Here is a 22314-nt window from a genome sequence, read left to right on the forward strand (position 1 = left end):
CAGGAGAGCCCTGACCTCCAAGTGAGTAACATGACAAAGACGATCACCATTATTGAGCGCCCACTGTGGGCTGTGGATTGATTTATTTATTTTATTAAAAAAATTTTTTTAAAAAATGTTATTTTTTGGTCATGTTGTGCAGCATATCGAATCTTAGTGCTCTGACCAGGGAAAGAAACCGTGCCCCCTGCAGTGGACGGGCAGAGTCCCAGCCACTGGACTGCCTGGGAATTCCCCCGATGAGGACTTTAGACACTTAATCCTCTCAGCAAGCAGGGGAATGGCCACAATCCAGGCGCCACAGCTTTGGGGATGGAGCTTGGGGAGGAGGTTTGGGGTCTGGAGTGAGGCGACCCCTTCTTGGCCTCCAGTAGCCTCATCTCCCAGGCTGTCCTTTGAGACTACACCAGTCCTGTTGGACTCTCCTTCTGGAAGGCTCTGTGGCACTGGGAAGCTTGGAGTCAAATTTATAGTGTAGCAAGATGCCAGGGAAAATTCCACCATTCTGGTCCCAGCTCCACATTTCTGTTCCTCTGAGCACCTTCTGTGCTGCTATTTAACTCTTTCTTGAAATCACTTCCTGTTTGTGCCGAGCCTTGTCTGAGCCATGCTGTCCAGGGTGTGGCAGGCTTGATGTTCTGGTTTCGCACCTTGAGATGCTCGTCACGATAAATGTCCGAAGTCCAATCAGGGTCCCTTGGAGAGGCCTGGCCTCCTCCTGCAGTCTCTTCTGCAGCTGCTGGGACAGCTCCCCTCCAGCAGCCATGGATGACCCTGCTCCTTGCCGTGGAAAGTGCCCCGGGGCTGGGGTCTTTTCAAGCGTCAGTGGGGACTCAGTCCCACCTGCCAATCACCACCTGCAAGATCCCATGACTGAAGCCTCAGTTTACTGATCATCCCACATTGTATCTGTGCCCAGGAGGTGCCTGGCACAGAGGAGCTGGCCCGTGCATGCATGTTGTCACATGAGTTGTGTCTGACTCTTTTGTGACCCCATGGGCTGTAGCCCACCAGGCTCCTCTGTCCATGGGATTCTCCAAGCAAGAATACTGGAGTGGGTTGCTAAGCCCTGCCCCAGGGGATCTTCTCGACCCAGGGATCGAACCTGCACCTCCTTCATCTCCAGCACAGGCAGGCAGGTTCTTTATCACGAGCGCCACTGGGTAAAAGGGGGCTAAAGCTGCACTGGGCTTTCATCAGGTTGGGGGCTCCTGGGCAGCCCCTCCCTGCTTCCCCCATTGTAATGGGGGCCTCCTCACAGCTGTGAGATGGCAGACGTGGAAGGTTCAGGGTGAGGACAAGATGCTAGGTAATGCAAGGAGGCACTGCCTGGTCAACATCAATGGGCAGTGGGAGGGGCTTGAGGGTCCCATCGCTTCCCCCCTCCCCCACCTCTCCTTTCCTGAGCCAGACATTTCCTCCCCCCACCCCCTCCCCCAGTCTGGGCCAGGCACACCCAACTTCGGTCTCTGCTTTCACATCTTATGCAGTGCCTGCCACTCAAAACACACACCCCGCGTATACACACACCAGACACCTACACAGACACACACACACCACACAAAATCACCCAGGCCCGTGAAAGAAGCACTCCCAGTCACCCCTGCCCCAGCCCCAAGCATCCGATCACCATCCGGGTCAGGAGCGGAGTTAACCTAATTACCTTCCCGTGGTCTGCCTGGCACAGGGTTCTCCGCCTGGCTGGGAGAGCATTAGCACCAGCAGGAGCCCGGGAGGGAGCGGGCTGGGCTGGGAGGAGTTATTTTTAGGCAACGGAGGTGGGGTTTATAGTCGATCTGGGCTGGAGGCTTCAGGAGGAGGGGGCTTCACAGAGTGATGGTGGGGGGTAGTGCTTAGATTAAGGGGTGGCCTTTCCTAAGAGGGACCAGGCTGGCCCTGGGCTCTCTCAGGAAGGAGGGGAGGGGACCCAGAGAAGGAGAAAGAGACTTGCCAGGATCTCCTACAGAAGCCTTCCCGCTGGGCCGGGTGTCCAGCTGGGAGAATGTGAAATGGCTCTAAAGTGGAGAGAAGGCTCTGTGGGAGCTGATGGCTCCTCCCCCCACCCACAGACAGACAGACAGACACAGAGGGTGGAAGCAGGGCGGTGCTTCCCCGTCAGGCCTCAAGACAAGCAGCCGGGCATTGGCAGAGAGGGTGACCTCCTGAGGGGACACCAGCCCCTCTGTGAACGGCCAGTCCCCTCCATCAGCCCTGATCTGGGGTCAGTGTTCCCCCCACCCTCTATGGAGTGCCTCCAAGATCCTGTCTCCTGGGGTGGGGGTGGACATCGGGGAAACCCCCAACTCCCCATAGGGGACATCAGAGCATGGAGAGTCAGCAATCCAAGAAATCCAAGGGTCTGGTGTCAAGACACAGAACCAGACTTCCCATTCTAGACAGTGAACCAAGTTAATGGACATTTACACTCATTTAGGGGAGCGGTTGTTGGTGGTAGGTTTTTTTTATGGTATATGCAATCATATAATACCCATTTGTTTTCATGTAATAGGTTGTGGACCCACTCCAGTTTTCTTGCCTAGAGAATCCCATGGATGAGGAGCCTGGTGGGCGACTTAGCAGCAAGCAGCAGCAGCAGCAGCAGCAATAGGTTGTGGAGAGGCTTTTCTTCCTCTGTTTTTTTGTCAGATCAGTGCTTCCTTGGAGAGGAAGTGTGCGCGTGCTAAGTTGCTTCAGTGTGTCCGACCCTATGGACTGTAGCCCCCCAGGCTCCTCTGTCCATAGGATTCTCCAGGCAAGAATACTGGAGTGGGTTGCCATGCCCTCCTCCAGGGGATCTTCCCAACCCAGGGATCAAACCCGCATCTTTTACATCTTCTCCTGCATTGACAGGCAGGTTCTTTACTGCTTGCACCACCTAGGAGGCCCTGGGAAGGAAGAAGGGGCAGGTAAAACTGCTGGGAATCACCCCAAAGCCTCGCCTCTGGACTCTGCCCCCTGGCTGAAGCCAGGCTGTGGGGGGCTGTGAGGGGAGGGTGTCAGGCCTGTGGGCTCTGCTGGGGGTGGGAAGCTTGCCCTCTGGGACTGCCTTCCCCAGCCCCACAGAAGGCGCCTCATACCACAGTCGTACTGAAGTATGCAAGCATTGGCTAATGGGGTTGGGAGACGCCAAGCTGCCAGGTGGTACCTCTTTACCATGGGGCGGACCAGAGGGGCAGCAGCTGTGGATTACGTGGTCTAAGTGTTTCCCAGCCAGGTCAGCTGTACTGGGGCAACCAGTCAGCAATCAGCCCGCCTGGCTGTGCCTTTCAGTGCCCGGTTCTGGGGACCCTGTTCGGCTTCATGAGGGAATTGAATTTAACATCTACACCCAGGCTGTAGATGTTAGGGAGGTTGCCCAAGCCGTGAGCCCACAGGCCCAGGGATGACAGGCAGCAGGACGTGGGTGGCCTCTTAAAGTGGGTTAATTGAAGAGATCCATCTCAAGCGCTTGGGGATTAGAAAGCGGAGCCGTTGAGAAAGGACCCTGTGGGAACTCAGGGGCAGGCAGGGCCTGGCCCAGCTCCCTCCAGGGCCGAACGAAGGAGGCAGGCTGCAGGTGTCCACAGGCTAGGCCTTCCCTTCCGGCCACCCAGTGGCTCAGTCCACCCTGGGTTTGGGTTACTTAATCCCCACCCCCTCGGGGTGTTGGACAGAGTGGCCTGTCCCTACTGTCCACTCAGGGCACTGGAGACAGGAGGAGCCAATGGTTACTCGGTTAGCGTAAGTGGGAAGTTATCCTCCGCCTACTCCTCTGGTGGGGCCTGTGGCCTTGAGTTATGGGGTTATGGTTAAGTGAAAGTCGCTCAGTCATGTCTGACTCTGTGCAACCCCATGGACTGTATGTAGCCCATCAGGCTCCTCTGTCCATGGGATTCTCTAGGCAAGAATGCTGGAGTGAATAGCCATTGCCTTCTCCAGGGGATCTTCCCGACCCGGGGGGTAAAACCTGGGTCTCCTTCATTGCAGGCAGATTCTTTACCGTCTGAGCCACCAAGGGTGGGGGTGGGAGTGGGTTTTCTTCTGAAACTCCCCACCTCAACTCTTCTGTGTCTCCAGGCTGGTTTCCAGATCTCCCTGGACTCTCTCCCACCTCCACTACCCCTGCCTGAAGGTGGCTGCGCACTCCGGTCGGGGTGAGCAGAGCCCAGACCCATGGGGAAAGCTGACCCTCCAGCCACCGCCTGACCCACAGGCCACAGGACTGATGCTGCAGCGCCAGCCTCCAGCTCCCTCTGCTGGCAGTTTGGGAGAACTACCTGGGAGGTTTGGCCTCCCTCCTGCAAGGTCCAGGCTCATTCTGAGCTAAGCTGTCACCCACTCTGCCTTAGCAGTGGGGAGGCAAGACTCCGCTTTCCTTCTAATTACCCCACATGGCTGGGTCTACCCGGGACTTAAAGGGGAGCTTCTTTGCAGGACCGATTCTGTCACCATCTAATGACCCCGAGTAGGTGCCCCAGAGCCTCCTCTCTGCTCTCTACAGACTGGTTGTTGGCTTCCTCCAGCAAAGACTCAGCCAGCTCATCATGGTCATTAACACCATCCACTCAGTCCCTGGGTTTTGTTCCTTGCTGAGCCGGATGGGAGTCGTGTGTCAGGAGGCAACCAGAAGGCAGGGGCTGGCAGCCAGTTCACAGACTGCGAGGCGGATAATTGGAGCTTGAAAGTGGGGAGCGTGGTTAGTTGAACCTACGCCGCCAACGGGCTGATGGACTGCTGGAGGGTGGAAATGAGGCTGCTGCTGTTTCCTCCATGTCCCTGTCACCCTCTGCCTCCCTGCCACATGCTCTGGTCCTTGCCCATTCTGCTGCCAAGTGTCACAGGAGTGGTCCTCGTGGCGTCTTTTTTCCTTAGGTGTGGCCGGCTGCAAAGACATCACCTGGATCCCTCCCTCTCCAGGCTCCTGGGTCACAATCTGTATCTTGACAAGCCTCCTCCCGGGACCCTGTCACCAGCCTGCTCAGCGCCTTTGACATCCTCCCAGTTCCCACACCCACAGGATGAGGTCCAGCTCTGCAGCCTGGCATTCAAGACTCCCCAACTCCACCCTGAATGGCCTCACTCCCCTCATGTGTGAGCACTGGCCATACCTCAATCCCATCTTAAGCCCATTCTCTTCAGCCCGGGAGTCTCCAGCCTGCCCTTCCGGCCAGCTGGAATCCTACCCCACCTGCAGGGCCAGGTCTGATGGCGTCTCCTCCTCCCTCCCGGCTATCTTGATGGGCAGTCTCCTCCAGTCCTGGCCTCTACCAAGACGTGCAGAAGTAACCTTGTCCTCTTTGGAGTCATTTGGTATTTGATCTGCATTTTTCTCACTGATTCTCTCGTCCCTGACTTATCCATAAGCCCTAAAAGGCAGGAGCCTTATTGTGAAAACCCTTAGAGAAAAGAACTCTGGGGCAGCCAGTGTCCAAAACGTGGTCACTGACCACCTCATCCCCTCAGAATAATCTGGGAGAATCTGGAATATTATAGGTGCTTGGTCCTTGCTCTCAGAACTTCTGAGGGGTAGGCACAGGAAACCTGCTTTTTTTTTTTTTTTAAACTTGACAGACTTCCTCAAGAATCTGTCTGCCAATGCAGGGGACACGGGTTCAATCCCTGGTCTGGGAAGATTCCATGTGCCGAGGAGCAACTAAGCCCGTGCACCACAACCACCGAGCCTGCGTTCTCTAGAGCCTCTGTCCGCGACAGGAGAGCAGCCCCCGCTCGCCCAGCTAGAGAAAGCCTGCATGCAGCAACCAAGACCAGCGCAGCCAAAAATAGGTAGATCAAAACTTGGCCACAATGTGCCTGGGATCTTAGTTCCCAGCACTCTTTAGCATGGAGTCCTCACCACTGGACTGCCAGGAAATTCCCTTAAATTTTTTTTTTAATTGAAATACAGTTGATCTACAATATTGTGTTGATCTCTGCTGTACAGCACAGCGATTCAGTTATACACAGGCACACATCCTTTTAATATTCTGTTCCATTATGGTTTATCGCAGGATGTTGAATATAGTTCTCTGTGCTCTACAGTAGGAGCTTCTTATTTATCCATCTTATATATACTAGTTAACATCTTCTAATGTAAACTAGATAATAGTTTATATCCCAATCTCCTACTCCACCCCTCCCCCTTGGCAATAACCACGGTCTGTTTTCCATGTCCGAGTCTCTTTCTGTTGTAGGTAAGTTCGTTTCTATCATATTTCAGATTCTGCAAATAAGTGATGTCATATGGTATTTGTCTTTTTTAGTAGGATAATCTCTAGTTGCATCTATGTTGCTCAAATGGCATGATTTCATTCTTTTTATGGCTGAGTACTAGTCCTCTGCATACACATGCCACAACTTCTTTATCCATTCGTCTGTTGATGGACGTTCAGGTTGCTTCCCTGTCTTGGCTATTGTGAATAATGTGGTTACAAACACAAGGGTATATGTATCTTTTTGAATTATAGTTTTGTCTGAATATATGCCCAGGACTGGGATTGCTGGGAAGTGAAAGTTTCTCAGTCGTGTCTGACTCTTTGCGACCCCATGGACTATACAGTCCATACCCACCCCTTCTCCAAAGGGTCTTCCTAACCCAGGGATCAAACCCAGGTCTCCCGCACTGCAGGCGAATTCTCTACCAGCTGAGCCACCAGGATCACGTGCTTAGTTTTCCGAGAAACCTCCATACTGCTTTCCACAGTGGCTGCATCAGTTTACACTCCCACCAACAGCGTAGCAGGGAGGAACCTGCATTTTAAGCAAAGTCCTCGACGACCTTATGTGGTAACCACTGGTGTATGGAGGTGGGCACTGACCTGACCATCCTAAACCAAGACAACTTGCTGAGTCATCTGCACTAGGTCCTGCCTGTCAGGGTCACGGCAAGGATCCCAGGGAATAGCAAACACACCCCAAAGAGAGCTGGCACAGTGCTTCACATACAGAATCACCGGGAGGAACTAGTCCAGCAGCACCATGACGTTCACAGCCACGCTCTTCCTAGGAGTGAAAACCCAACCACCTAATTACCCAACAGAGTGGAGTACATCTTACAGTACATTCACCTTAAGGATTACCCAGCAATTAAGCAGGCGATATGGGAAAACGCATACATACTTACAGAAAAGAATCACATGTAGCAGCTGATCTCCAAAGTTGGCTCCCACGGGACCAGGCCTTGGGTACTCAGGCCCTTGAGGCTCTTCCCAGCGTGGACCAGGGCTTGCCTTGTGACTTGCTTAAGCCACAGGGATGTAGCAGAAGTGAGGCTGTGCTGGCTCCGAGCCCAAGCCCTAATGCCAGGCAGCTTCTGCTCCTGCACTTTTGGGAACCCTGAGCCATCAAGAAGAAATCTGCGCACCCCACTGTGGGGGCCTCGTGGGGCCCAGCTGTCCTTTCATCCCCCCCAGTAGCAGCCGTGAGCCCGAGACATCCTCTTGAACGTGCCGGGCTGGCCAGGCCCCTACACCTAGCAGAGCAGAATTTTCTGGTGGAAACTTGTCAACTGCAGAGTCGTGAGAAATTCTGCACCACTACAGTGTGCTTGTTAGAGTAGTAACCAGCAGGACAGGCTGCACGTGGCACGAGCGTTCTGCTTTTGAAATATGCAAACTTAACAGAATAAATGCTACCATCAGTGGTCATTTCCGCTTTATTATCTGGCTTACATTTCAGGTTTTCAACAAGGAACATTATCATTTGTGTAAGAAAACAGCGCTGTCGTACCTGACATTTAATTGGGGGGATAAAAAAGCTGCAGATAAAGTGTCTGTCCACTGGGCGAAGCTCCATCCCCCACCTGCCTTTCACTGAAGGTCATCACCCATCGTCAGGAGGTTCTTTCCTAGGTACGGAGCTCTCAGTTTCCATTTCGGAGGCCACGGCTTCTGGGGAGCAGCCTGTGCCTGAAGGGAGTCGGGCCTCCCTTTAATCCCCCACACTTACGCTAAGCCCAGTTTGTGTGATAAGGCCCCTTCTGGCTCCTGACGAGGGCAGGAACCCCCCATGTCCGCGGCCCTGTGGCTGCAGCTGGTGTTCCAGCTTGGCTGTTCCCGCCCCTGCCCGGCCTTCCTCACGATTCTGTCACTGCCACTGAATATCAGGGCTCAACGAGAAGAGGATGAAATCCAGCCAGCGGTGCTGGTTGCTGGGCCAGAAAAACCACGGGACAGGAGACAGCGGCCTGGCGGCGCCCACTGAACAGCAGCAAGCGGGGGACAGAACACGAAGGAATCAGGCCTGAGTGGGCCTTGCCCACCTCACAAGCCCAGGGGCGTGACAGCTCACAGCGCAGGCGTGAGAAGCAGTTACTGATCGAGATTTTAGACCTGAAGCTACTGAGGAGACCAGGATGCTTCAGTCTAAATTTTAAATAACATGTAGTTCTGACTCGTGATGGGAGAGACGCCAGACAGACACTCTGTAGTAGGCTCTAATGGGGAAGAAATCACAGGACTTAATTGGAGGAGACCTTGAAAAAGAAAATCAAAGCCTGCTTTTATTGATGCACCGACAGACTGACTGAGATTGCAAAGGGGTGGTTCGTTAATACAATCCTCCTCAACGAAGCAAATTTAAACGACAAAAGTATCTGAAATGGCTTTACAGTGACATGATGCCTTAATAAGTTAAGGAGACTGACTGCTCGCTAAGCGCCTTCTCATTTCATGTTCTTGACAAACTCCTCTCCTTTCTTGATGGAGGCTTTCAGCTCAGGGATGGCCTCAGCAATCATCTTCTCTTCGAAAGGGGAGACCTTGCCGATGCCTAGATTCTTCTCGATGCCCTTTTTCTGAAGGAGAGAGGGGAGATGGTAATATTTTACAAGAAAGCTTCCCTGAATGAGTTTGTTACAGAAGAGCCTGCTTGTAACTTCGTCAGCCCCGCCTAGCCTGTCTACACCAGTGGCCTGCGGCTTTGGGCAGCCTGCGGAGGGAGTCACACGCATCGGAGATGGGATGGGACAGGAAGGGACAGGTGTGAGCTGTGCCGGGAACTCAGGCTGCTGTCAGCCAGCCCCAGGCTGGGGGCCAGGCCCCAGAACTCGCTGTGCACGCAGCCCGATTGCTCACACGCCAGGTCTGTCTCCGCATCTGCCTCACAGAAGGCTGCCAGAACAAACCTGGGTCAGTTGGTACACAAAGAATTCAATAATTAGTAACACGAGTTGTTCTCCCCAACATAGAGCTTACTTCTCGGAGCTAGTTTCTTTCCCAAGTTGGTTAAGGACTGAAGAAACACTTAAATGTCCACCAGAACCCAATGTAAATACGTAGGTAAATGCTGGTTATTAGGAAGACAGCAGCCTGGCATCCAGGCCTCCTCAGACGCTCCCTGGTCAGAACCATCAGCCCGGGGCCTCACCATGCCACACACACCTGCTCAAAGGGCTCCAGGACTGACCTCTTCAGAGTGAGTCCCGGGGATTGTGGACACCAGGGGGCTATGGGAAGGGCTTCTTTCTGGGCATGAGAGGAAGGATCCCAGCAGGTGCCCATGGCTGAGACACGGCAAGCTGCTCCCTGAACACCCGGTAGGAGTCAAGCAGACTGGACAGCTGTCCAAACCAGCCTGGCTGAAGCCAGCAACTTGACTAGAAGAGCCCTGTCACAACGGCCCAGGAACGTTGGAACTGAAAGTCTAACAGCGGTACAGGCCTCGGCAGGCCCTGGGCTCAGGACAAGCGCAGGCTGGTGTGGGGAAGCCGCTACTGGGAGCCGTCTGCAAGCCGCCTCGGGACACGAGGGTCCCGTTAGGATGGCTGCCCTGGTGGTCGCTGCCAACCAGCTGTTGGAGCCATGAGAGCCCATCAGCCCCACAGACGGAGGTGTCTCCCTGCTCCTGATTCGGTGGCACTTCTACCCTCCAAAGGCGGCGGGACGGTCCCAGCTCACGGACATCCGAGTAACAGAGTGAAGGCTCCAGGTGCAGCAGCTGATTCTCCACTATAGAACGCGCTCCTCCTCCAGCTGAGCCCCGGCCCCCAGGTACGTACCCCCAGCAGCAACGGTGTGGAGAAATACGGACAGTCCGTTTCTTGGGACTTAACGAAGGAACATTCGACGACTCCTTCCTTTCCATTCATCGCGTCCAAGAGGGAGAAGACAAAGCGGGCTCCAGCGTATGCCATGGACAGGGTGGCAGAGCCTAGGAGGACACATGTGGGTCAGCCACGCCAGCGCTGTGACCTGGAGATCCAGGCGCGCTCTCCTGCCAGCTGAAAATCCACCTGCATAACCTCCAGCCTTCTAGTCATCGGGAATGTATGTCAGCATTCCCTGACCTGACAAATGCATGAACGGCATGGAATTAGCTCTGCTGACCTTAGACACTACTCCACGCCGCCCAGCAGGCCGAGCTGCCCTGACTGGGGGGTGGCATGTCAAGTGGATGGAGGTGAAACTGAGAAAAGGCTCTGCTCCTTGCCAGGCGCTCGTGTCTTCAGCTCAGACTCTAACCAGGGCCCGGGGCCACCCCTGAGACCTACCCGCTCCGGCCTTCGCCTTGACCACCTCTGTGCCAGCTTCCTGGATCCGACCGGTGAGGGTGGTCAGCTGGTCCTGGGGAAATTCCACCTTGGGGGTGCACTGCAAGCAGAAGCCACAGGGACCACATGAGCAGGGTCAGGCTCCAAGGTCCCGCGCCCTCCTAGCCCCTGGCCCATGGGGGCCGGGCATCGCGCTCATGTGGGAAATCAGGACTCTTTCTTTAAAGAAAAAGCTGACTTTGTTGGGCGGTGCAGTGAGATCCCTACTCATTTTTTAAAAACTTGTTCTATTTTGGACTAATTTTAGACTTACTAAAATGCTGTAAAAATAGCAGGAAGATTTTCCTCACCTGCCTTACCTGACGTTAACATCTTACATAACCAGGATGCAGTTATGAAAAGCAGGGAATCAGTATCACGTGTGATGTACTAGACCACAGACCTTATTCACTGGTCACCAACTGTCCCCCTACCTCCCTCTGCTGTTCAGGGTCCTGGCAGGGCCCACTGCACTCAGGGATCGCGCCTCTGACTGCTCCCTCCGCCCTCCCCTGTCTTTCATGACAGGGGTCAAGGGCACTGAATGCTCGCTCTAAGGGATGTCCATCAATTCAGAGTTAAAGTGTTTCCTCAGTATCTCCTTCCGAGGTCAGAGGTTCCGAGGTGATTTATCTCATTCTCGGGGGTGTTTACTTTGTCTCCTCATTTTTATACAGAGATCTTGCCTGCTCTGACCTAACCGGGAAGGCAGGGGGTGCTTCCACCAGCAGTTTTCAGGGTGTGCGGGAGCTGGCCGTTCTAACACCTTCTGGCCACACTTGCTCCCACAGCCCCCAGGCCATCGGGAGACCCCCCCAGACAAGTGGGGTGGGGCTGCACCCACAGTGGGAATCCTTTCACAGTAACCACGGAGGGTGAGGTCTGCCTGCCCCAGGGCCCCACCGTCAGCCTCTGAAGGGCGCTCGTGGGCTGGGGCCTCCGGGCGAGGAGACACACACCCGTGACACACACCTGGGAGATCAAGGGGATGATGGTTTTCCCAGCGTGGCCGCCGATGACGGGGACGTTGACTCGGGCTGGGTCCAAATCCTGGTGAGGAAAAGCGTGAAGTCTGATTAATTTTTAAACAAGCACTTTGAGTGTCAAACCCATCGTATGCACCTTAAGCAGCAACATTTGGAAAATCCACAAAACTCAAGAACAAAACAAAGGAGCCGGGAGAGAGGCCGCGGGCGAGTCCGGCTGCGCTCACCTCTCCCACCAGCCCCCGCGCCCGCACACTCTGACGTCAGCTTGAACACGTGCAGTGAGGAGTACCTGGCGTCTGGTGAGGACATGTAAGGTTCTCCCTTCACAACGGGCTGGCAACTGCCTCCGTGGAGGGTCCCAGCTGGTCCCCCTCAGCCTGACAGCTTCCTGGGACCAGAGGACGGCAGCCCTCCTTCCCACACCTGCCGTCACGCCCGTGTCAGCCCAGACTCACGTGCCCACACTGTGTTCACCGTGAACAAAGCAGATTCTCTTTCCCTCACACGAGAGCGAGATTCTAGAAAAGCCAGGGCTGAGAAGTCTGTCAGCTCAGTGATTGGAACCAAAAGGAGGGAACCACGTGGAAAGGGGTCACGACGCCACAGTTAAGCGGGGCTTGTTGAGACGGCTGATTCACTTGTTAAACCTGAGGCATGATTGCCCGCCCCCGCCTCCCGCCGAGAATCTGCGAATCAGGTATTTTTTATCACAGAAAAAGACACTGGTGGGAGTTATGGGAGAGGGGTTGCTGCCGCTGCTGCGTCGCTTCAGTCGTGTCCGACTCTGTGCGACCCCACAGACGGCAGCCCACCAGGCTCCCCATCCCTGGGATTCTACAGGCAAGAACACTGGAGTGGGTTACCATTTCCTTCTCCAATGCATGAAAGTGAAAAGTGAAAGTGAAGTCGCCCAGTCGTGTCCGACTCCTAGCAGCCCCATGGACTGCAGCCCACCAGGCCCCTCCGTCCACGGGATTTTCCAGGCAAGAGTCCTGGAGTGGGCGCCATTGTTAGCAGTCCCCAAACGCTGCAGCTGCTAAAGAGAGATGCCCTGAGTTAGGAACCCGCTTCACCCAGCAAGGGGAGCCCAGTCACAAGGGTGGGCGGGCCCAGCAGCAGAGGGCTAACGGAGCAAGGAGCTTGCACAGGTCGCCAGGCTGGGCACCTGGGACATGGCACCAACAATCCCACTCCAAACACACGTGTGCTGAACTGGTTATTCAATCCAACTGTCTCCAAAATTGTTGCGGTTCAGTCATGTCCAACTCTTTGCGACCCCATGGACTGCAGACTGCCAGGCTCCCCTGTCCTTCACTATCTCCCAGAGTTTGCTCAAACTCACTGTCTCTGGAATTAAAGCGTCTCTTTCCACTTTACTCCACAGAGCTCCCAGGCCCTGGGGCCACGTCTCAGGATCTGCCCCATGGAGAAGAGAGGCTGAGGAACACGCCACAGCAAGAATGGCAGTGGAGAGAGGTGCTGAGTGCAGGGGCGGAAGGTGGAGGTCAAATCCTGTGCCTGCCCTTCTCTCCAAGCCACGTGCATGGCAATTATTCCTAACTGGTGGGAGGTAGGATGGGAAACCTCTTCTGCAGAGTCACAAAAAATGGTCTGAAGCTCAGGAGGGATGTTTACTGGGGAGGGAGGAGTGGTTCTGCAGGGTCCACAACCAGGGACTTTAGACAGTGAGTTGTGAAACACACTGAGGACTCCGGACCCGGCGCCGGTGCCACACCCACCCCAGGACGAAGGCAGCTAGGAAGAAGCCGGCAGCTGGCGAGAGCAGAGGGGAGTCTAAGTCACTAGCGTTCCCGAGGAGGAGCGAATCAGGACACAGACCGGGATAACAACGCTGACACTATCTCAGGAGCTTGCCCAAGCCCATCCTGTTTGCTGATCTTATCATTTGCCTAACGATGAGCAGGTCAATCCTGCGAAGGCCAGTTATCAGAGGTGGAGAGTACCAGGAGCACAACCCGCTCCAGCCAGCGAGAGACCCCGGGAAAGCCTGCACCCTGGATGCTGCGGGGAGGAGACGAGCTGGTCAATGCAGGCGCTGGCCAGTCTCAGCCCACAGGCGCCCATCTGCATTCCCCACGAAAACGTGAGAGCTGCCGCCCATGAAGGAGGTAAGCTTTGAAGACATTTAACACTACCCTCAGGTTACACGTGGCCTATGGGGCCCTGGTGTCCTCCACGCCCATCAGTGAGCCAAGGATGGACACGGAGGATCAGAAAGGCCACGTGAAAGACGCCCGATGCGGCTCTCACCTTCAGCTCTGCGACGAAAGCGTTGGCTCGGACAATGTCCAGGGTTGTCACCCCGAAGATTTTGTTGGGGTTGTACACTCCGTGTTTCTTGAAAACCTCCGCTGTGATTGGGATGGTGGAGTTAACCTAGTAAATCCAAGAGAAAGGCAGAATTCACCTGCATTCTGAAAGCAGAGCCATGCGACAGAAGGAAAAATCTCATCCGACTATTAGCAAGCCCGAAGGTGTCACATTAAGTTGCCCTGTCTGGTAACTGAGCCTCACCATGGAAGGCCCCCTACTCTAAAAGACTGCTTCGTCCCCAGCCCCCCACCCTGCCATGTGAAAGAAGAAGCCCTTCACTGCTGCGGGCACTCTTCCCCTTGGTGACCTCCGACCCCAAAGTTCACATATGCACGTGACCCTTCAACAGTCAACTTAAAAATGTGACGAAGGCTCTGCAAGCCGGGTTCTGCTCCAGCTGGGCCTTAGGCCCTAAAGACCATTCTTTAAAAACAAAAACAAAAAACCAGCCTAGTACAGAGCTACAAGCTCAGATGGCCCAGGGCTAAGTCCCAGCTCTGGCACTCTGCACCGTAACCCTCGGCGAGTTACATCAGCTCCCTGGGACTCGGTGTCTTTATCCGTAAAGATGGGAGAGTAACCTCATGAGGCCACTTTGAGGCTCAGTGTCTTAATATACGGCAAGTGCGTAACATACTACCTGGTACATGGCAAGAATTAAGACAAAACCAGCAAGATTTATATCACGTACTGGTTCATCAGCTCCCCAACAACTTCTGACCAGTGGCCCCTGAGGAAAGGGGAGCTGCTTGGAAAGGGCTGGTCCCTCTTCCCAGAGGCCCTGGCCTCAAGCTCGGGGTGTTCACCTGCGGCCACGTCCCTCAGTCAACAGCAATGTCACCACACTTCACCCGGGTCCTTCTCGTACTCGGAGACCAGAGTCCAGATTCAATCAGCAGGGAGGGACGGAGGAGGCTGCTGTCAAATGCAACCAGGGGCCCTGCTGGGGTGGGCATGCGCGCCCTAGCTGACTTCTCAGGGGGACACAGCTCCCGACCCGGAGTTTCTGAACTGAGGAACAATCTTCCTGCAAAAACCAGCGAGCAGGGCCTGGGTAGGGGCGAGTGGGGGCGGCCGTGTATGTGATCAGGTGTGAGTGTGAGGAGGGAGAGGCCGGAGTGGCAGGAACTGCAGAGCCTGAGTGGAGCACAGTCAAAGAAGCTAACAGGCTGCCGCAATCTCATCTACGGGCGGCCTGAGGAGCAGACCTCCTTTCTAGGTGGAAGGACTAGGACACCGAGAGGGGAAGTGACCTGCCTTCAAAGGCACGTGCTTGATGGGAAATTCAGGTTACCACTCACATGGTGCAGGCCAGAAAGAATCCTTAGGAAATAATTTAAGGCCTCTTAGTATGCATCCCCTTTATCCACTTCCACACATCAACCTGCTCATTCTCCACTTTAAGCACAGCCGCACGCTGAGCTTTCAGGCGGCACTTGCAGCCGCCCACCTGCCAGCGGCGGGTACTTACTGGATTTGAGATGATGCAGATCATGGCTTCCGGGCAGTGCTGGGCACAGGCAGCGGTCAGGGTGGCCACGATCGTGGCGTTGGTATTGAACAAGTCATCTCGGGTCATACCTGAGAATGATCCAATTCAATATTGTTCATAGAGCACAGGACGAATTCCCAAACATGTGCCAAGTGCTGTGTGTTTGTTGTTAAGGATGTTGAAACGTGAGTGACACAGGGTCCCTGTCAAGTAAATCCGTCTTGTAGGGAAAATGACCCAGTGTGACAAGTGCCAAGACAGAGGTCAGTGTGGATCGAGTGTGGGGACGGGAGATAGGGGATTATACCCGAGGAGGATCAGTAAGCCTTCCAAGGCAGAGATGCGTGGAGAAAGGGCGTTCTGTGCAGAAAACCCAAGAGACTGGGCAAGGGGACCCAGTGACCTGTGCAGGGCTCTGTCTGCGCCCCACGGGCATCTGGGAGCCTGGAATCTTTTCTGCAGCAGAGAAAAAACCAGCTCCACTTTTCATGGAAAACCACATCCTTAGCTGACTTTCAGGGAGACACTAGGCAAGGCTTTCAACACACACCTGGTTTTCTTGGGACTCCCGCCGGAATGACCACCACATCACAGCCCTTCAGGCAATCTGGCAGCTGCTCAGGTCCGAGATAGCCTGGAAAAAAAAAAACACTCGAGTGAGCAATTTCACAGTTTCCGACCCGCAGAGGCCAGCACATCTACACAGACAGAGCCCAGGAGGACAGCCCCACCCAGGTCCAAATCTGACCACAGGCCTCAAGACAGGATGGAAGGGCTATCTGTGAAGGGGTTCCTCTCCGTGAGAACTACCACCATGGTCTGGACGACTCCAGCTGGCAGGACAGTCCCTTTCACTCCACTTTCCCCAGCCTCTATGGCCCAGCCCCCCTACAGAACGGCATAAGCATCCAACTCGGCCACTTGGCCTTATCTGACGCGACTTGCCAGCACCTCGGAGTCCTGCTCAGCTCCCGCTAAGAGCTGCTTATTCCACATCACGGTCATCCTAACAAATCTCCACTTTGGGGTCAGATCAGAAGTGCACTGGAGGCCAGGAGAGAGACTCCACGACACACAGGGACTCTACGTATTAGCACCTATTTTATTGTTTATTTTATTGTTTATTCCTATCACCTGAGGAGAAGAGGGTTCACTTTCAAACATCTCAGGGGAATTGGCTCCAAAGACCAAAATCTGCTTTGATTTGACTTTTCCCTATTGTGTGAGCTTCTGGAAACTCTAAAATATACAGCCCAAGAGAAAGTAAGCCAACTAATGCACAGGGACCTTGGAAGGCACACAAGTGACCTGACAAGTCAACCTTCTGTACTGTCTACACCCACTGAAGACACGTGCAAACACCATCGGCAGCCTCACACCATCAGTGGAGACAGGAAGCAGTACGAGGTTCCTGCACAGCAATCTGACATTCTACAGTAAAAGCTGTAAAGCAGCCGTTACTTACTCATTCTACTTTTACGATCCCAAACAAAATGTAAAGATAACAAGATGCTTATGCTTACATAAATACTTATAGTACAGGGCAACACAAAACAGTCCAATGGCCAAGAGCATGGGTATAACAATAAATAAACTGTAACTTACAATAACTCTTTAAAAATGATTTTACCAAGAATTTGGTGACGTGGATAAACGCTGCTATAATGAGCAGGCTATACATAACTGTATGTGATTATGAATGACTTCTTGGATAATATACCTATATTCATTTCAGATTTCCCTAAGGTGGCTGTGCTTTGAAGAAGCTGGCGGAGGAAACCCTGGGGTGGAGGGATGGCCCGGCCCGCAAGGCACTGGCAGCACACCAGGGACAGCACCGCTTACTGCCCCCACTTCCCTGCAGAAGGCTCCCCTACCCCTCCCCCTACCCTCCTATTATTTTAAATCATACAAAATTGTAAATGGGAAGATCAGGCCACTGTTGTTTTTCTGAAAGACACTAGTTACATTTTCAGATGCAAGTGCAAAAAGCTGCAATAATTCATAAAATTTAATTCTAAAATGGACACGGAAACCCCAAGTCTCTGAACACCTAGTTCCACCCAAGAATCTCACTCTAAACCTGGATCCTGGTCTCCTGGGGAGAAGAGGTGAAAGGTCTGTGGGGTCAGTGGGCCCAGTACCTTTCACGGTCGCTCTGGTCTCGATGTGGCTCAGGTCGGCGGCCACTCCGGGCGTGTGAGCGATATCGTAGAGGGTCAGGCGGCTCACCAACGGGCTGTTCTTCAGAAGAAGCGAAAGCGGTTGCCCAATTCCTCCAGAGGCCCCCAGCACGGCTACTTTAGCATTGTTCTAGAAAGAGGCAGAGAGAGAGGACTCTGAAGACGGACTCAGCATTAAAAGGATTCACACGTAAAAACTGCAGACTGCGGCCCCTGGCCTCTTTTACTGCAGTGGTCCCAAACGAAGAGGCGAAGGTATTCCTACCACCCCAAAGCCCTGTTTCTTTCCGGACGTTCAGAGGCATGCCTCAGGAAAACGGGGGACAACCTGTGCCTTCAGGTGCTGTGAGGGTCAGGGCACACTTCTCCCGTACCCTCGAGAGACAAGCAGACTACTCACTCGGCCGCTGGACTGCTAACAGAAGCCTCTCCTGCAACGTGCAGTTTTAAAAACTATAAACAAATATTTCTGAAATCCTACCAATGGGCCAGTGCTTGGACCTGGGGGCTGTAGGAGTGAAACAGACCTTGGCCAGCTCCTGAGTGGCCAGGCAGTGAGATGCCCAGGAGCTGAGGGCAAAGAGCTGTCCTGAAGCGAAGTCCTGCCCTAAAGCTCACTCCCCTTACACAAGAGGCACTCTCCCCTCTACCTAGGTTAGGCGCAGGGCCTAACCCAAACCCCAGCCATCCTCAGGGAGGCTGCTTCCAGCCTAAACTCACAAACGAGAAGGGGAGCCTATCCTGGCAAGCAGGCCAGGAAGAAGACAAACTGAGAAAAGAGCCTCTGCGGGAGTTCAAAGGCTGGTACACAGTCCTGGAGGGCAGTGTCTACACTACGGCTGCAAGTTGTGTTCCATAGCAACCGAAGCCAGCAATACAGGGCTTCTGTCAACAAAAGCAAACCCAGCAAACCAAAACAAAAAAAAGCCCTCAAAAAAACACCTCATACACAGTGTGATTTGCTTGAAGAAATTAAAACTCGAAAGGGGATATACTACAAGTTAGATTCAAATTCACGTGTTCTGTTTTTAAAGTTGTACCCCTGACTTCACAGAAAGTAGCTGGACCAACCACCCAGAACCTGAAGTCTGGAATCTCACCCACCTCTGGAGCTTCAATGATCACCCTCACACCTTGTTCTGAATCCCAGGGACTCCCAGATTCCAACTCCACATCTCCAGTTCTGTTAGGCATTCCACTGGTCCCACTAACCCAAATGTGTAAATAAATTTATCCTCGCTACCTCTCCCATCCCTGTCCCCAAATGGCACCTGTGTTCACCCACATTCAAACCTTCATTCCTATCTTCTGCCTCTTTCCTTACTGGAGACACCCAGTTAAGACACGAAGGAGCTGGCATCTCAAACATCTTCCTAACCTGCCCCTGATTTCCACTCTGATTCCACTGTCTAACTTAGGTCCTCAGCTCTACCTCTCAACCATCCTCTCCCAAATTCAAAGGTTTCATCATTGCCTTGCTCAAAAATCCTTTCAAGTTCCTCATGCCCAGATTTCTCAGCCTGGCTCCCACGACTGACCAGGGTTCCAACACGGGGAGCACAACACAGTCCCCTTGGTGTGTGGGATGTAAATGTCAAAGGTTATGTCTTAATTCTATCTAACAGGTGAAGAATTAACATCTACCAGGAAACAGACAGACCTGGTGTCCTCAACTAGGGTCCTTGGATCAATCAGTCCCCTGTGACAAACAAGATGAATGCAACACACTCTCAGTGGAATGAGGCCATGTTACTTTTTGTATAAGGTTTCATCAGCTCAGCTAATATTTATAAAAACATAACTTGTAAATGGTGGAATCTTTACAGTGAGATGAATCTCTGCTATTGCAGGACAGCGCATGATCTCTTCCTGAACAAGCTGTTGCCAGATTTCACATCCCTTCCCAGTGTTTGGCACACTGTTTAGCAATGGGCTTTGAAAATGGATATACAGTAACACTTCCTTCACAAGTTTGCTTTCTAAAGTCTGTATAACAAACTTTATTTAACAGCTTGTTTTTAAATTTTTTTCTTGTGTTTATATATTAGAACATTAGTACATACAGAGACATAAATACACGCAGGTTGAATGCTCACTCCATTTTTCCGGTTAATGACACAGGATCTAAAGTCTCTAGGCCAATGCACCATCTGGCTCAAGCTCATCTTTCTGACTTCTACACCTGCCTTCTCAACGACTCTGTCTGTATGTCCAGTAGGAATTTTAAACTCAGCATATCCAAACCTGAGCTCCCGATATCAATACCACCCTCAACTCCCATCACTCTTTCTGAGCAGTTTTTCCTACCTTAGCAACTCAACTCCAAAATCCAAAGCCTTGGTTTTCTCCATGTTCCTTCTTCTCTCAATACCCCTCATGAAATCATAGCAGCAAATATGGGTCTTATCTTCAGTTAGGTCCCTTCCCCCACTCCTCAGCGTCACTCTTCAACACCCCCACCGTCCTAGGGTCCTAAGCTTACTCACTTTTGGCTAAGTGCTGCTTCTCACTCACCCCAGTATCACCGGCAGCACCCAACACAGTTCTGGGCAAGCAGATACTCAAAGGTACTTATGTGTGTATTTATTTTCCAAATGAACTGAACACACAGGAGACGGGTCTGAAAGGCGGAGGCTAAGAAATGCAGAACCTCATTTAACAATCACCTCCCTTTTAGAGCAAGGTACTTAAGAGACGATGTGGGCATTCCAGGGTTCACTTACTTGGGTTGTATTAGAATCACCCGGGGCACTTGATAAAAACAGAGGCCCAGGAGGTCCTACCTCCTTCACTGACCCTCTGTCTCTGATCTTTATCAGTACTCTGGTGATTCTGATACACACCAGAGTTTAGGAATCGCTGCCCGAGACGGCTAAAAATAGCTTAGGCTTAAGCAGTCCCAGGCCAAGCCAGGCCCAAGCGGCCCACCCACAGGCAGCAGCGTTCAAAAGGTCCTTAAGAGGAAGCAGTCTTCGGGTTCTTAGAGGGAAGGCTTGGTGATCCGAAAAGAAAAAATTACAGTGGTCAGGAGAGGGGAATTTTAATCCTCTGGCCAAAAGACTGTAACCTTGGACCAGTGTTCTACCCTAGGTAGCTCCGTCTGCACTATGAAGTTAAAAATTACACAATGCTGGTACGGAAGCTGCAACAACAAGGTTAGTCTCTCAGAATACTACGGAAGGTAAGTTACTTTAGGCCCTACAGCCCTGGCTTCTCAAGCTTGAAGGAGCACAGGTCAAGAGCAGACTCTGGGGATGAACTGGCAGGCTCGGAGAAGAGCCCCGGTACTGGAGCTGGACTATTTCCCACCTCCCTGACTCCGGGACTTTCTCCCGCGCACCTCCAGCCCAGTATCAGGGCCGACCCAGCCGACACAACTGCGGGTCTGCACCAGGCGGCCCAGCGGTCCAAGCTGACTGACCCGGGGTCAAGGCTGCTCGCGAGCCAGGAACACACGTGGCCTAGGCCAGGGAGCCTCCACCTGCAGGCTGCCCCTCGCAGGGCCTACCTGGGCCGAGGTGCTGAAGCTGCGGCGGAGAGCGGCGCCGGCAGGCCGGGCGAGGGCGGAAAGCATGGCTGGGACGGGCGGGGCGCGGACAGGCTGGCAAAGGAACTGTCACCAGACAAGTGACTCCAACGACCTCCACACTGCACAAGACTCCCGGCTCTGCTCCGCCTTGTCTCGCGAGAGCGGCGCTGCTTCCGGCGCCCCCACGTCCCAGCTCTCGCGGTATCTCGGCCACATCCGGGCTTTCTAGGAGACCCGCAGAAGGGTGCTTCCCGGGGCGCAGTCCTGGGCTGGGTCATAGCGCTGGTCGTGTTGCGTGCGGCCTGTGAGGGAGACGCGGTCAGAGTGGGAGGGAGAGTCCGCACTCGAGAGGTGGAAGAAGACGGGCTGTAGGCTTGGAGAGCCTTAGAGGAGCCATTTTGCAGGTGGGGCCCCAGACAGAGGCTCTGACAGGGCGACCGGCCGAGGTCAGGTCGGAGGCCCGACGGAATGGGTGCGATCCGAGCCGCTCTTCCCCTCCGCCAGCTCAGCCAAACCCACCCATCCTGTCCCTGGGGACTGGAGGGGCTCTGAACTCTGGAAAGCTCTGGAAAGGAAATGGGGGAGGGGAGGTTGAGAGCCCCGGGATTGAGGTGGAGGATGGGGGCTCCTCTAATTTGTCAGTCCTGTGCACCACCCCTGATTACACACAGTCCGTCCACTTGTCGTTCCTCATGATGCCCAGGACCTTCTATTAAGTTTACAAAGCTTTAGGGACACCACTCCCGAGAATGACAGACCCTGAGCACTGACTCGTCGCTAGAGTTTATAGATGCGGTAACAGATATCCAGGTGATAAAACTTGCAAAGTCACGCCGTCCCTTCACCTCTGGTCGGCCCAGCAATGCTGTCAACCTGGCCACATCGTTTCAGCTTTAGGAGCCAAGAAACCATGTTGAGCACAGTTAGTGGATTTGTTCAGAGTCCACCACAGACAAAGTGAAGACATGGTTTTTGCTCACTGGAAGCTTTCCATTCAAATGTATCAGTATACTTAGAAGCTTCGTTTGTCCTGCTGCTATTTTCTGGGGGTGCAGAGACCTCCTTGCCCTCCAAAAGTTCAGGGTCAAGTGGGGCAGATCGGTGTGTTGCAGGTTGTTACCTTGGAGAAGTGTGCAAACCCAGTGAGGGGGAACCGATGACAGCCTACTTGGGAACGGGGTAGCAGGAGGTGAAAAAGAACAGTTAGCCCAAGTACTGACGAACATACAAGTAGGAGAGTGCGCGTGATGACGGGCTTACTCTTCCCTGCCTCCTTTCCATTT

At 53.5% G+C, this 22314-nt stretch overlaps 2 protein-coding genes and 1 long non-coding RNA gene across 44 annotated transcripts in view; 2 read left to right on the forward strand and 1 right to left on the reverse strand.

The window, feature by feature from the left end:
• Nucleotides 1-2082: 2082 nt before the first annotated feature.
• LOC147344953 (uncharacterized) lies at nucleotides 2083-4955 on the forward strand. 6 transcript variants are annotated; one of them, XR_015154408.1, is made up of 4 exons: nucleotides 2089-2221; nucleotides 2851-2906; nucleotides 4057-4133; nucleotides 4852-4955. It is a non-coding gene; the product is annotated as an uncharacterized LOC147344953 (long non-coding RNA). The 6 variants fall into 6 exon arrangements; XR_015154412.1 differs by lacking the exon at nucleotides 2851-2906 and having other exon boundaries at nucleotides 2084-2221; XR_015154407.1 differs by lacking the exons at nucleotides 2851-2906; nucleotides 4057-4133 and adding an exon at nucleotides 2510-2608 and having other exon boundaries at nucleotides 2088-2221.
• Nucleotides 4956-8458: 3503 nt separating this feature from the next.
• MDH2 (malate dehydrogenase 2) lies at nucleotides 8459-21176 on the reverse strand. Its single transcript, XM_086374478.1, has 9 exons — nucleotides 21011-21176; nucleotides 17464-17632; nucleotides 15870-15953; nucleotides 15299-15408; nucleotides 13765-13890; nucleotides 11477-11554; nucleotides 10466-10565; nucleotides 9974-10125; nucleotides 8459-8770 (listed from the first exon to the last, which is right to left on the reverse strand). Exons 1-9 carry the CDS (start codon nucleotides 21074-21076, stop codon nucleotides 8639-8641), a joined length of 1017 nt encoding a protein of 338 aa, XP_086230604.1. The 5' UTR covers nucleotides 21077-21176; the 3' UTR covers nucleotides 8459-8638.
• The window catches only part of STYXL1 (serine/threonine/tyrosine interacting like 1), a 32755-nt gene continuing 30784 nt past the window's right edge, over nucleotides 20344-22314 (forward strand). For 3 of the 37 annotated variants that reach the window (XR_015154406.1, XM_086374443.1, XM_086374445.1), the window contains exon 1: nucleotides 20344-20657. Coding sequence is in view for 9 of the 37 variants with exons in the window: in XM_086374450.1 (XP_086230576.1) it covers nucleotides 20610-20683 (74 nt within the window). In the remaining 28 variants the exon portion in view is untranslated. Of the gene's footprint in view, nucleotides 20684-21176; nucleotides 21436-22314 lie in introns of those variants that run through there. The other 34 variants (XR_015154404.1, XM_086374440.1, XM_086374441.1 and 31 more) reach the window with 21 other exon arrangements.

The sequence above is a fragment of the Bos grunniens genome, chromosome 25 (genome assembly GCF_055505025.1).
Source record: "Bos grunniens cultivar Pamir isolate PY7600 chromosome 25, Bosgru_T2T1.0, whole genome shotgun sequence".
NCBI classification, from domain to species: Eukaryota; Metazoa; Chordata; class Mammalia; order Artiodactyla; family Bovidae; genus Bos; species Bos grunniens.

What these genes read in the sequence shown, in the direction of transcription:
- MDH2 (XM_086374478.1), bottom strand. Translation starts at nt 21,076, where the DNA reads ATGCTTTCCGCCCTCGCCCGGCCTGCCGGCGCCGCTCTCCGCCGCAGC. An exon ending in CTTTCGTCGCAGAGCTGAAG is followed by an intron (nt 11,555 to 13,764) that starts GTGAGAGCCGCA and finishes TTTCCTCACCAG; the next exon opens with GATTTGGACCCAGCCCGAGT. An exon ending in CAAGGCGAAGGCCGGAGCGG is followed by an intron (nt 10,126 to 10,465) that starts GTAGGTCTCAGG and finishes GTGTCCTCCTAG; the next exon opens with GCTCTGCCACCCTGTCCATG.